This window comes from Arvicola amphibius, chromosome 2, assembly GCF_903992535.2.
Source record: "Arvicola amphibius chromosome 2, mArvAmp1.2, whole genome shotgun sequence".
NCBI classification, from domain to species: Eukaryota; Metazoa; Chordata; class Mammalia; order Rodentia; family Cricetidae; genus Arvicola; species Arvicola amphibius.
Window position 1 is genome coordinate 35,043,890 of NC_052048.2, and position 13,170 is coordinate 35,057,059.

The 13,170-nt window shown below is 36.7% G+C and overlaps 1 protein-coding gene across 7 annotated transcripts in view; it reads right to left on the minus strand.

Annotated features, from left to right (window-relative positions):
* The window catches only part of Setd5 (SET domain containing 5), an 84,284-nt gene that overhangs the window by 47,021 nt on the left and 24,093 nt on the right, over nucleotides 1-13,170 (minus strand). For 3 of the 7 annotated variants that reach the window (XM_038320192.1, XM_038320190.1, XM_038320186.1), the window contains exons 1-2: nucleotides 4,438-4,575; nucleotides 3,415-3,639 (exon numbers count right to left, since the gene is read on the minus strand). Coding sequence is in view for 2 of the 7 variants with exons in the window: in XM_038320191.1 (XP_038176119.1) it covers nucleotides 4,438-4,508 (71 nt within the window). In the remaining 5 variants the exon portion in view is untranslated. Of the gene's footprint in view, nucleotides 1-3,414; nucleotides 3,640-3,794; nucleotides 3,891-4,437; nucleotides 4,625-13,170 lie in introns of those variants that run through there. The other 4 variants (XM_038320191.1, XM_038320189.1, XM_038320187.1 and 1 more) reach the window with 3 other exon arrangements.

The following is a 13,170-nucleotide window of genomic DNA, read 5'->3' on the forward strand; positions in this document are numbered from 1 at the left end:
TGAAGAAAGTACAGGCAAAAACAATGGCATCTTATATTTATCACACCTCGATCTTGATGAACCCCCAAATACCTTTCACATATTAGAATTTCTCATCCACCAAGGACATGCAAGCATATTCAAGGACACAATTGTTTAACAGCTGCATGGTAGTAATAGAACTTCAAAATAGTCAAAACTGAACTTGGAAGTTAGATTTGTTTCATGCTAAATAGTAATGGTAGCTACCATTATGAATCACTGGTTATTTGGGGTCTACCATTTATTACTTCATTTAATATCCATGATTATTAAATATGGTAAGCAGCACTTCCTTTTTACAGAGGGAAGTAAAGCTGAGGTGGTGAGATTACATTTTTCCCCCAAATTCATATGCTGACAGAGTCAGGATTGAAATAAAGATATCTGACTCCAAAACCCCTTTCTTTCTCATTATGCCTTCCTTGAAAGCAAGGACAGCATTTTATCTGCAAACTGTAAGCAAGGACAGCATTCTATCTGTAAACTGTATTTGAAGTCATTACTAACCAGGCTCATTGAGAAGCTTGGGTTAGTTTTGGTTTCTGATACATCCTGGGTGAATAGAAACTAAACTGCCCAGGCATTTTTTTTTAACTAAAGAACCAAATACACTTAGAGTGATTAAATTTAACATAAGCTATACTTGATAATAAAAAGGCATCTATAGCAAATGAAAAAATAGGTTTTCGTGAAGGATAAAATAGGTTTTTGTTTACTTCAACTTTACTTGGTTAGGTTTTATGGACTTTTGAAGAAAAATTAAGGAATGTAATTGTATAACTTGGCAGAAGTGAAAATGGATTATATTTAATGTATTTCAATTAGAACAAAGATTTACCCATTAGCAACTCCAAGGCTCAGTGTTAATGCAACTCCAGAAATCTAAGGGTTTTATGGAATCAAATAATTCAGTTTGTTTCAAGTAACCATTTGCCTGCTTTAAGATATACAAAATACACAACACTGAGCAGGAGTAAAGCGTGCAATTCAATGTAGCACATTAACTGGTAAGTGAGGGATAAAGTAAGATTCTGAGACATGTATCAAACTCACCTAGTTTATGCTCCACAACTGTGAGAAGGGGTCTTATTATTAACAGCAAAGGTCATTTCTAGGTGAGGAACTTAAGACATACGAAAGTATTCTCTGTTAGTGAGGTGCATGCACTTTAGTAACTGACAGGGTCTTCAAAATGGGAACTAGCAGTGGGGTGGCTGGGAGGAAAATATATCAAGAATGCAGGTCAGTATTCTTGAGAAAAGGATGATCTGAACATGGGTCAACTGAGACAACTGGCTGAGTATTAGGAAACAGGTAGAGTTTCCTAAATGAAACCAAAGGCAGACAAGCATTAATAAAATGAAGGTAGAATTTAGTTTCTATGATGGACAGTTAAAAGAAAGTAATGGATTTATATACTGTTATTGACTATGCATGTTACTAGATAAGTAATTCAAAGGTTTGTATATATTTTTAGGTAGGAGATTTTATACCATTAAACACATGGTGTGAAATAAGAATTTATTAGAAATGAATTCTTTGTGGGACAGAAAAAAATAAAAGTTGCATGAAATAAAAGATGGCCATGGAGATGGAGCTATGTTGGTTATATCTTACCCATCTCCAAACTGGGTAAATATGTACATATGCACTTCATGTGCAAGTCTAGGGAATAAAAATAAAACGTATATTGTGGAGGTTAACAGGCCATCCTATTGCTCAGTAGTATGTAGTCAAGCACAGCATTGAAAATATTGCCATGCATGTCTAATCTAACATTTAAATACATATCCAATGAGGAAACTTTATAAAGTCTACACCAGTTAGGGATTAAATTACACATTGATATACACAGTGATTATGTATATTTTAAAATACAGATTAAAAATTTACATTATCAAGACCTGGGAATGTAGCTCAGTGGTAGTAGAGTGCTTATTTAGCCTGTTTGAGGACCTGGGTTCAAGCCTCAGGATGGCAAAAAAACACTATACACACACACACGCACAAAGAAGTATTAGGATTGCATGTCTTTTATTAGACAACTATTTTATGCAAACAATTATTTTTTTTTCTTCTGGGACTAAAATGTTGTAACTGTTGGGCATACAGAGAAACTGGGCTCACAACAGATACAGTCCATCATTATGTTCAGTGAACAACATGCAGCTTGCTACTATAATGCCACTTCTTAGAAAATAACTGAGATTCTGTAATATAAGAGATGCAAAGACATTTTTTGTTGTTATAGTTAGACATTTTCCTCTCAGTGTATGTGTGTGTGTGTGTGTGTGTGTGCGCATGTTGTAGAATGTAGACTGCTAGAATCAGAGTTAATAATCTCATGAGGCAAGGTATAGGTTTCTTCCTTGATTAGTTATGTTGCCTTTAATACCAGGTTTAATCTTAACAGTGCTTAGAACAATGGTTAGGCAAGATGAAGGACAAATATCATTAATAATTAATAGACTAGCACATAAGCTAAACATCTGACGTTAATGCCCTTTGTAAAACTGCTCAACAAGAAATGTGAAATTGGTTGTGACCATAGATAGTATCAGAACTTTGGAGACACAGGAAGTCCTAGGACATGGCACTACAGTCATAGGACAGGCCAGACTGCGTTCATTCTTGCATTACTCCTGGATTCCCCAGTACATGCGTGTAACTACTGTTATACTTTGAGAGAAATATTAGTTCTAAGAATAACTGCTTTGGGTCTTTTCCTCACCTACCAATTTCAAACTTACTTGTTTAACCTCTTTATTTCTCATAAATATTAATGAGATCTACTTAAACATCATTTGCTAATATTGTAGTAAGTTATTATTTGACTTTATATAAAGTCCCACAACCACTATACAACTAAGTCGGCTATCCAATAACACAGGAAGACGTTTAAGTACTTTGTTTTAGGAAAGAGTTATATAATTGGAAGTCTCAGCTAATGGCATATAACTAAATCTTGTTGGCATGCAAAAAGCAAGCAACAAACAAACCACCCCACAAAAGCCAAACCAAACAAAAATATAACAAAACAAAACCTCTACAATAAAAACAACCAGTCTTTCCTGTACCCCGCCCCCCACTGTTATTTTAAGAAGCTTAAAAATTGTCTTTCAATTTCAGACTACCCCAGAATACTATATATTACTTCCTAGGGTAGTTTCATGTCTTCCTCTTTAAGGAACCCAATAAACAGTCAACAGTAGGCAGCTTTATGAAGAAATATACATGCTCTTTAATAATATCCTCAGTTTTAAGGAAAACACTATGAACAAGGGATGCCATTCAACCCAAAATTCTGGAACAGTTGCTTTGCTTTGCTGAAGGGGGAAAGAATTCCCAGGGACTGAAAATGGCAAGAGAAACGGGAATTAGAGCAACACCCACCTCACTCAAGAAGTGGCTGTGGGATCAAGAGTCTGAACTGGACCTGAACATATTCAAAACACCAGGATTTTTCCAGCCCAGACCCTAATCCCTGGTACTGCCTGGAATAGACTTGGCTTCTGGGGGTGTGCTGCCCCCTAGGCCCCTTGGGTCTCTTTCGCTGGACTTTCACATCCTGGTGTAGTGCCACTTCGTCTTGAAAGGTAGGGGGCTTCCACTTCCTTTCTGTAAGCAAGGAAGATTGGGTACAAGGGAGGTAAAAGGACAAGAGGGGGGAATCTGTGAGCGGGGGCAATCTTGGACAACTTAAAAGAGAAGGGATACAAAGGCTAAAAAATTTTAAACTGAATAATATATAAAATTGTATAATGAAGGCCTACCTTCATTGTCATTTGGCATTTAAATTCTTCAAGAACTGAGTCTATTTTAGGGATTGGGCTTTTCGACAAATTCTGAATTCCTAATGCTGCTCTTAGCTGAAAAACAAGTTTGGTACCACTGACTTTGAAGGTCCTCTTTCTAGGCAACGAATATTATAAAAACAGATGATACAGCTCTTCATGTCTTCTACCCCACAGTGAGCTGGTCAAGCAGTTTACCCCACATTCAGTCCCTTTACTCTAGAATAATGTCAAGTACATAGGAAGAGGCCTTCAAAGAAAATCAGTTGGAAAGAAAACCTATCTTTCTTATCAGAATCGTTAACTCTTTAGAAGGAGGTGATACACCTACTTCATTTTAATCTTCCCCACCCATAAAACATAGAAAAAATGTAACCATTGCTTTGCAACTTTGATTATATTTATTATTCACCCAGAAATCCCTCCTTTAAAGTTTCTTTCCTCCCCCTTCTAATTCCTTTGTCCCTCCAGCTTGGGGGTGGGGGAAGGGCAAGCCTATTGTTTTCTGAAGTGGGATAGGTTTTAATTAAGAAAATATTACATATAACTTATGAACTGCCCAGAAGAAATCCGTCCTCACACAAACTTGAAACAATCCCATTATCTAGGAAGTAGCACTTACTCTGATCCAGCAGCCATATCTGAGTAGGATGTATCTGGTGTGGTGACTCCCAGAGGGATTGCAATGCTCATGACGTCCAAGACAGCAGTGGGTGGAAATCACGGGGTCCAATTAATGGAGACTGACCACTCAGAGAGTGGGGGTGAGCTGCAGAGCCTGAGCCAACATGTTACGGACATGAGGAATCCTGCCACAGAAAAGAAAAATAACCACTGACCAGAGAGTTCTTTAAATTTATCTTAAACGCTGTAGGATATTTCCCCACTGTTTGAATGAATTTTTTGGTGTGTTTGTGCACAGTGTATGCATAACAAGTGTGTAGGCGTGAGTGCACTTGTGTATGCACATGGGAACCACAAGGTTCTGGCTGTCTTCTATGGCTCTCAAATCTTATGCAGTATTTTGTCTGGCCAACAAGCTTGGCTGTCTCTGTTCCCACCAACATTGGTTAGAGGTTTATGACACCACATCCTCCTGTCTTTTACATGGATGCTGGCTGGAGATTTGAACTCAGTTGCACAAGAGCTATTTATCCACCGAATCACCTCTCTAGTCCCTTGAATAAGGTTTTGAAGAATAAATCTAGTTTACTTTGTACTCTAATTTAGTAACGATCTACAAATTTCTGTTTTAATTATTTTCTGTTCAGTCAAAGCAAAAACAATGGCCTTCCAGGCTCACTGACAACAACCATGTGCTCTTTCCTCTTTAATTGTCCAGCAGACAGAATTTTCCAATAGTCTAGGATATACCAAACAAGCCTTAAGATTCAGGGTGGTTATCAGAAATACCCTAGTTTTATTCCTTTATAGTTCCATTTAAACTTTTCCCTAATCAATAAAAGTAGCTTTATCAACACTCAACTTTCTTCTAAAGTAAACCTGACAGAGATCAATTAGTTGTTTATATTTGATCAGAGAGCCATTTCTATGCGTTGACTTATTTTTAAAAAATGATTATGAAAAATGAAAAAGAAAAAATAAAAAACATGTTTATGTATACCAGTGTTTTGTCTGCCATGTCTGTACACTACACGCATGCAGTGACAACACAGGCCAGAAGAGGGCACGGGATCCCCTCAGGCTGGAATTTCAGACAGTTGGGAGTTGCTATGTGGGTGCTGCAGGTACTCTAGAGGAACAACCAATGTTTTTAACTGCTGAGCCATCTCTCTGGCCCCCCTCTGACTTAAATAGTCTTAACTAGACTTGGAGCAAGATGTAATTATCCAAAAAAAGTCTTTGTGCAGCAATATACACCAATAGATATGAATAAAAACATAAAACCATAGGGGAAAGCTAAACATGTGTGGGAGCAGAGGATATACAGAAATCTGTACTTCCTGTTCAATTTTACTATGACTTAACTGCTTTAAAAAAAGTGTACTTTTTCTCTGTCTGAAACGTAATAAAAACTCTAAACATTTCATGACAAAGACTAGAGATATTTTTGCATTAAAAAAAGCAATGAACATACTCTGATTTGGTAGCCATAAACTGGTATTATTTAAGAAGAAAAAATTCATTGAATAGTAAGTAGGAAAAAACAAGCAATTTAAGACATTTGGAGATAAAAATAAAATCTGCATGATTCACATGAGCAGTATCATAGTAGTATAAAAAGAGCCACTAAAGCATGAAACAAGAAGCATTTTAATGACAGAAGTCAATACTGTCAAAGACCTAGGCTAAAAAGGGTCTTATGCTAAGACAGGAGAAAGCCAAATAATTATCAGTCAGGCAGTGGTGGCACATGCCCTTAATCCCAGCACTTGGGAAGCCAGCCTGGTCTACAGAGTGAGTTCTACAACAGTCAGGGCTACAGAGACCCTGTCTCAAAAACCAAAAAAGAAAGAAGTCAAATAATTATTAATACTATTAAAAATAGCTAAATAAAATGAAAAGTATAAGATACTAATTGAATTGATTCAGGAATTAATGAAGATTTTAAAACAGTTACAGATTTGAAACGTGTGAATTTCGTTCTTATAAATGACACACATTAATGTGGCTAAGAGAACTAATTCTGAGTGGTGAATCAGTCCAAGATTTAAGATTGGCTAACGGTTATTACTTTTGCACTGTTAGTTCATAAAGCTACCACAGCTATAAACCACAGTCTTTTTCTGTAGAACCTGGGCCGTCGCAAATAGGGAATGGCAAAATAGCCCTTCTCTTCCAACTCAGGGTGACAGCTGAAATTGAAATACAAATCAAGTCAACTTTCCTATCAACTTATCATAATTCATGATAGATGTGACTACTCCGCTTGCTGTTTTTGGACCAACTTGCAAATAAATTAATGCCCCCCCCCACCCCGTGGTCAAACAAGTATTCTCAAACACCAAAGCCATTGGGAAAATGACATAAAATCTGCAAATGACAAAACAAAGAGACAACCTACAAATAAGCTCAAAGGGCATACTGAAAGATACTCCCTCTAACTTTAGCACTGTTAGATAAGTTGCATTAAGCCTAGAAGTTGCTTGATCAGATAACCAGAAATCCACCTGATGATCATAACCTGACTAGTCAAAGGAATCCAAATCTGAAAAGGCCTTTAAAAAAAAGAAATAACTTGATCCTTTGTTACAGTCACCACCAGCATACATTCATAAAAATAAACAACCATCCAACCACACATCTGCAGACACACATACATACCTAGGTTGATAGCTAATTATTTCCCCTCTGACAGTATAACTTGAAAAAAAAATATATACAACAAGGCAAAAAATGGCAAAGTTACTTCAGGTAGTGCCTCCTTTCAAGAATGAATAAATTTGGGCTGGAGAGATGGCTCAGAGGTTAAGAGCACTGGCTGCTCTTCCAGAGGTCCTGAGTTCAATTCCCAGCAACCACATGGTGGCTCACAACCATCTGTAATAAGATCTGGTGCCCTCTACTGGCCTGCAGGCATACAAGCAGATAGTGCACTGTATACATAATAAATAAATATTTAAAAAAAAAAGAATGAATAAATTTGGCCAGCCACGGTGGCGCACATCCTTAATCCTAGCCCTTAGGAAGCCGAGACAAGCAGATCTCAGTGAGTTCAAGGCCAGCCTGGTCTAAAAAGCGAGTTCCAGGACAGCTAGGGCTATACAAAGAAATCCTGTCTAAAAAACAAACAAACAAACAAACAAACAAAAAACCACACACCAAAAAGAAAATAAATAATTCTATTATCACCTAATGAAATCCTAATATAATTGCTGTGTGGTGACACACCTGCAATCCTAGCATTCATTAGGCAGAAGGATCAAGAGGGACCAGCCTGGACTACATAGTGAGACCTTGTTTCAAAGGTAGTAGTAAGATCTTATACCAACTACCTGGACAGCTAACACACAGCTTTAAGAAACATTTCTCTTCATAAATTCTTTTCCTTCTTGTCTAGCTTTATATAACTATACTACTATACTACTGTTTACTGTTCTGATGAAGGCAATTGTAATAGACCAGCTTGACCATATTGTTCTAAATCATGTTTCCACAATAATGAAGTTTTGTTTTAAAATCTATTTATTTATGTTTATGGCTGTTTCATCTGTATGTACACCTGCACACCAACAGAGGGCATCAGATCCATAGGACTACAGTTATGAACAGTTGCTGGGTGCTGGGATTTGAACTCAGGACTTCTGAAAGAGCAGCCAAAGCTCTTAACTGCTGGGCCATCTCCCCAGACCCCACATGAAGAGGTTTCTTAATTCAAATTCTAATACAAAAATTATCTTTATTATAAATAGTCCCTTCCCTGAAAAATGGTGTTAAATGCAACTATCTAAATGTTATTGGAGAACTTTTACTAGATCATCTATATACGATCTTTTTTTAAAAATTAATTTATTTATTAGGCATACAGTGGTCTGCTTGCATGCATGCCTTCAAGCCAGAAGAGGGCAGTAGATGGTTGTGAGCCACCCCGTGGTTGCTGGGAATTGAACTCAGGACCTTTGGGAGAGCAAGCAGTGCTCTTGGCGGCTGAGTCATCTCTCTCCAGCCCCTATAACACTTATCTTGTGTAAGAAATCAGATACTCTGGTTTATTAAACTTATACTTAGAGCAACTATTCATTTAACCTCATGTTTGGAGATGTGCCCTGGAAAGAGTATAAAAACTCTCTAGACGAAATAATTTCAAGATATCATTTACTCCATTACTTAAATTCTTTCCACCAAAACATAAACCATGGGTAGGGATTTTTACAAAATATTTTTTTACCCACTGCTGTAGTTCTAATGGCCAAATACTATATCTGACACAATCAAGAGGGATCAGGACAACATTTACTAAAAGAACTCATCATAGTTATCAAGTTTAGCATTTACTAAAATTTAAAATACAACAAATGAAAAGGATTTTGGGCAGTAACCTTTGATGTCCCCCCCCCCCCCCCATTATCTGACAATAGCTCTGAAGACCTAGAAAAAGCTGAGATACAAATCAGTATACTAAGAAAAACTGATGGGCTCACTAAGTACAAAATGGAATCCTACAGATGAATGACAACTTTATTTCTGTTTGCTGTACTGCCTTGTTAATCATTTTACTTTCCATTTAGCACCAAGCCTAACCCTTTAACTAGCATGCACCATTGTGTACAAAATAAACTACAGACAGGAAGGAAATGGCCTTGATTTCCAAGGGATGAGATACTATATCAGGCTGCCTTTCTCTTCCCTTCAAATCAAAACTCTCCTGTTTCCCAAGGGATTCTCAAAGGTTTTTTTTTTTTCCTCTCTTTCCTTGGGAGTTTGTCACCTACCATCCCCAAACTAAGTAACTTCCTTTTTTTTTTTTTTTGAAAGTCTCTGTAGCCCAAATTAGCCTTGAATAGGCACCCTGCTGGCTCAACCTCCCAAGTGCTATTACAAGCATATGCCACCACACCTGACAGACCCCTTTTCATCAAATACCAGATTTACTCTAGACAAGGGCTTAGCAAAAAAACAAAAAACAAACAAAAACAAACAAAAAACAAACCCCAAAACAACACTAAATTGTGACTCCGTTCTTCTCATTCTGTTCCAGACAATGGGGGCAGGGTGCGTGGGGGAATCAATTCTACCTGTGGTAAACTCCATAAGTTGTCTACATTCTCAAAAGGAAAGGAAAACAAGTAACCTGGAAGATTTGGGGAAAAGAGGAGGAAGAAAGGGAAAAAGTAGGTGATCAGTAGTTCTTAAATTTCAGTATTTTCTCTACACAGTCAATAATATTGGCCAGAATGCGCTCTCCATACCTGAAATATTAATAGGTCATAAACACGGAAAGAGAGCTTTCACGAGTCACCAATTAGAGGGCATGCACTTTACATTTATATTGTGGATTTCGAATTTTTAAAAAACTGAAAACTATTCTCTATAAAAATATTTTTAAAAGCATACTCAAAATTAAAAAGTGAAAGGTAAGGAGATGACAGTAAAAGGTATAAAGGAGGCCAAGACTTCAGCGGCAGCAAGTAAGAGAAAGGACAGAGGCCAAGTAAAAATGTAGTTTCACTCTCCCAATTAACAACCCAACAGATCTACAGAATACTGCATCCACAAACAAACCCGGCTTGTCTTCCAATACTGAATAATCTTTTGAGAGTCACTATTTATATGTAGTTTCTAGAGTTTTAAGAGATTTCCTAAGAAATACATCAGACAGGTGAGGCGGAAGCAGCTGGGAGACAAGAGACCAATAAATAGCCAATCCAATGAAAGAACCGCAGAACAAGTCTGTTTTAGCCTTCCTGTGAAGAGGACTGGCAGGAAGAGGAGTGCCGCTTCAGAAAGAGAGCAGGCTTCAGACAGTCTTTGTACTGAGGCTGTGGACCTTGGCCACTCTCCCAGAGATGATGCAATCCTGATGAACAAGATCTGCTGCCAGACAAATGATTGTTAGCAGCCTTTGCAGACAGCAACTCAGCCAAGAAGCAATCTCTGATCAGCTCTCCATGAGCCACCAGAATGTCAAATTTCTTCAATTTCAGTCTCTGATAAAATAAAGGGAATATCCCGCCCCACACACCCCAAGCCCTTTTCTCAGAATGTTCCTTTGTCTTCTCTCACTTTCTTTTAATTCGTTTGGATTTACAGTGTCTACTATTCATAATTAAATTTAAAATGAAAAACACATTATACTTTGATAAACAAAATTCTTTTAACTTATTAACGACAGTATGTTTATTATTGTTATCTTCCTCAGTCTCCTAAGAAAAACCTGGAACATAATGACCTCATAAAGTGAAAATTGTTATGAAATCTGGTACCCAATTATGAAGTACAAAAGTAAAAATAAATATTTAATTTGATCTAGAGCCAGGAGTATATTTTGTATTTCTGGAATTATATGGAACTCAGTACATCAAATAATGTCATCTAGTAGAGAAAATCTACTCTTGTTTAGGCCAACATAAAAGAACGTTAAACAATGTAATCTTTACTATTTTACTCACAACACTCCCTTTTCTAAGGGGCAGCATTATAGTATGACTTCAGATCGTACTAGAGTCAATGAGTATAATCTATTAACTGAGACTCCAACTTAAATATACACTCAATTTAAAAACAACCTTCCCTAGAATTGTCATCCAATTTCTTTTCAGTTTCAGTATCAGGTTTTTCATATATAACATTGCTTCTTATCTTGTTAAAGACCTTATGTTAGTGAACTCTGGCTAACTAGAAGCCACAAACCAAATTTCCTTTAAAAACCATACTCTGAAATCATTATGTTCATCCCCACATTTACATGATTACATAATTAAAATTGACCTATATAGCACAGCTCTGAAAAATCTTCAGTAGGCTAATGAACAAATTTAACTCAGTCAATAAGAACAATTTTACAAAAGGGGACTGGCTATGTAATTTGGTAGGGTACTTGTCTGGTACCACAAAGCCCTGGGTTCTATCCCTAGACTAGCACAAACTTGATGCGGTGTTACAGGGCTTCAATCGCAGCACTTGGGAAGTACAGGAAAATTATCAGAAGCTCAAGGTTATTTTGGAGTACATAGAGCAAATTTTGGGTCAACCTGGGATATTATGAGACCCCATTTAAAAAAAAATTACCTCCAGAAAAACTGCAACAAGGGTTAAAAAAATAGTTGGTAATTTTAAAATTTAATCTTTCAATCTGGTTATCTAAAATGCTGTACATGTAAGCTGAATTTTTTCTTAAATCAGCTTTTCTTATAACTACAAAATTTAAAAAAGGAATGGAGAAATTATATTGGGGGTGGGCTTTGAGACAGAGTTTCTCTGTGTAGCCTTGGCTATCATAGAACTAGCTCTGTAGACCAGGCTGGCCTCAAACTGCCTCTCTGCTTCTGAGTGCTGGGATTAAAGGCTTGTGTCACCACTACCTGGCTTAAATTAGGATTTTCAAATGATGACTTTTATCCTCAATAATTTTTATTTTTGTGTTTAATCTTATACTTAAAAAAATCACAGAACAGTTAAAAATTCAAGTTTTACCTATACAATCAATTTTCTGCAGAACTCATAAACCATCTGATTTATATGTTTATCTATTCTAGCCAAATCCCAAGTATTCTGCGGGAAAAAAACTAGCAATACCATAATACTACTTTTTACCCCGGGAGAAAAAGATGCTATGAAAAAGGATTACATAAGGAGTCAGAAAATTTGTGATGTAGCCCACAATTTAATTTGATGACTTCAGAAACATTGTATTACACAGGATGAATTCTACAAGGTCTCAAAATAAAATACTCATTTTCTTTCTTCCTGCTTCGCATTTCTGTGAATCCTGGCATACTCCCAACTGGCTTGGCAATTTATATAATGTCTCAAGTCAGTCCAACAAAATGAATACTGTCCTGCTGACTCTAAGACGCACATGGCCAAGAATTTTCAGCAGGATGTTTACGCAGCTCTACAGAGTTAGGTAAGAATCTATGAGGAAAGAGAATTAATTATCACTAGTAACCTGAATGTGGCTAAAAACAGCTTTTACTTTTCCCAAATTGTATGTATTTCAATCCTGCTATGCAAAAAAAAAAAGTGGAAAACATGACAACGAAGTAAACAATGCCACAATAAAACCCAAACAAACACCAAAAAGTACAGGCTGAGCGGGGTTGTAAAAAAAAATCTTTAATCTCATTCCTAGGAAGGAGATTTCCAGGTCAACCTTGTCTCAAAAAAACAAAACAAAACAAAAAAAACCAAAAAACCCTACCCAACAAACTAAACAGCAAAGGGGAGAGAAGGGATAAGCAATATTTTAAGAATATTCAGAGATCTGGTGAGAATTTCACCTAACTTAGACAGTATTAAGTTGTGCTTAACTCTGAAGATAGTGAATATAGGCAAAAGATTCAGAGTTGGGGGAAAAAGAAACAGACAGGATGGCATAAACAGTAAGAGACTAAGATAGATGATTTAGTAATTCAAGCAAGATAAAATGTGCTTTTGTCCTAATTCTTTACCTATAACACTACTAGTTTACCCCTTCATCTCTTTAACTAAACTTACATTCTCTCCAGGGGATTCTGGAGCTGGTATAAGTTAATGCCTGTAAAGCTTTGCTTACTACAAAGTAATTTAAAACCAAATAGAAAGACATTCCTACTTATAATGGCTATGATAGAGATTGAGCCACATATAGCAGTAGAAGAGGTAGGGAAAGAAGTAGGGTAAGACTATACACTATGACAACAGAGCTAAATAGTATCATCTTAAATTAGTAAGACTCTTTAAGAACTTTCTGTCC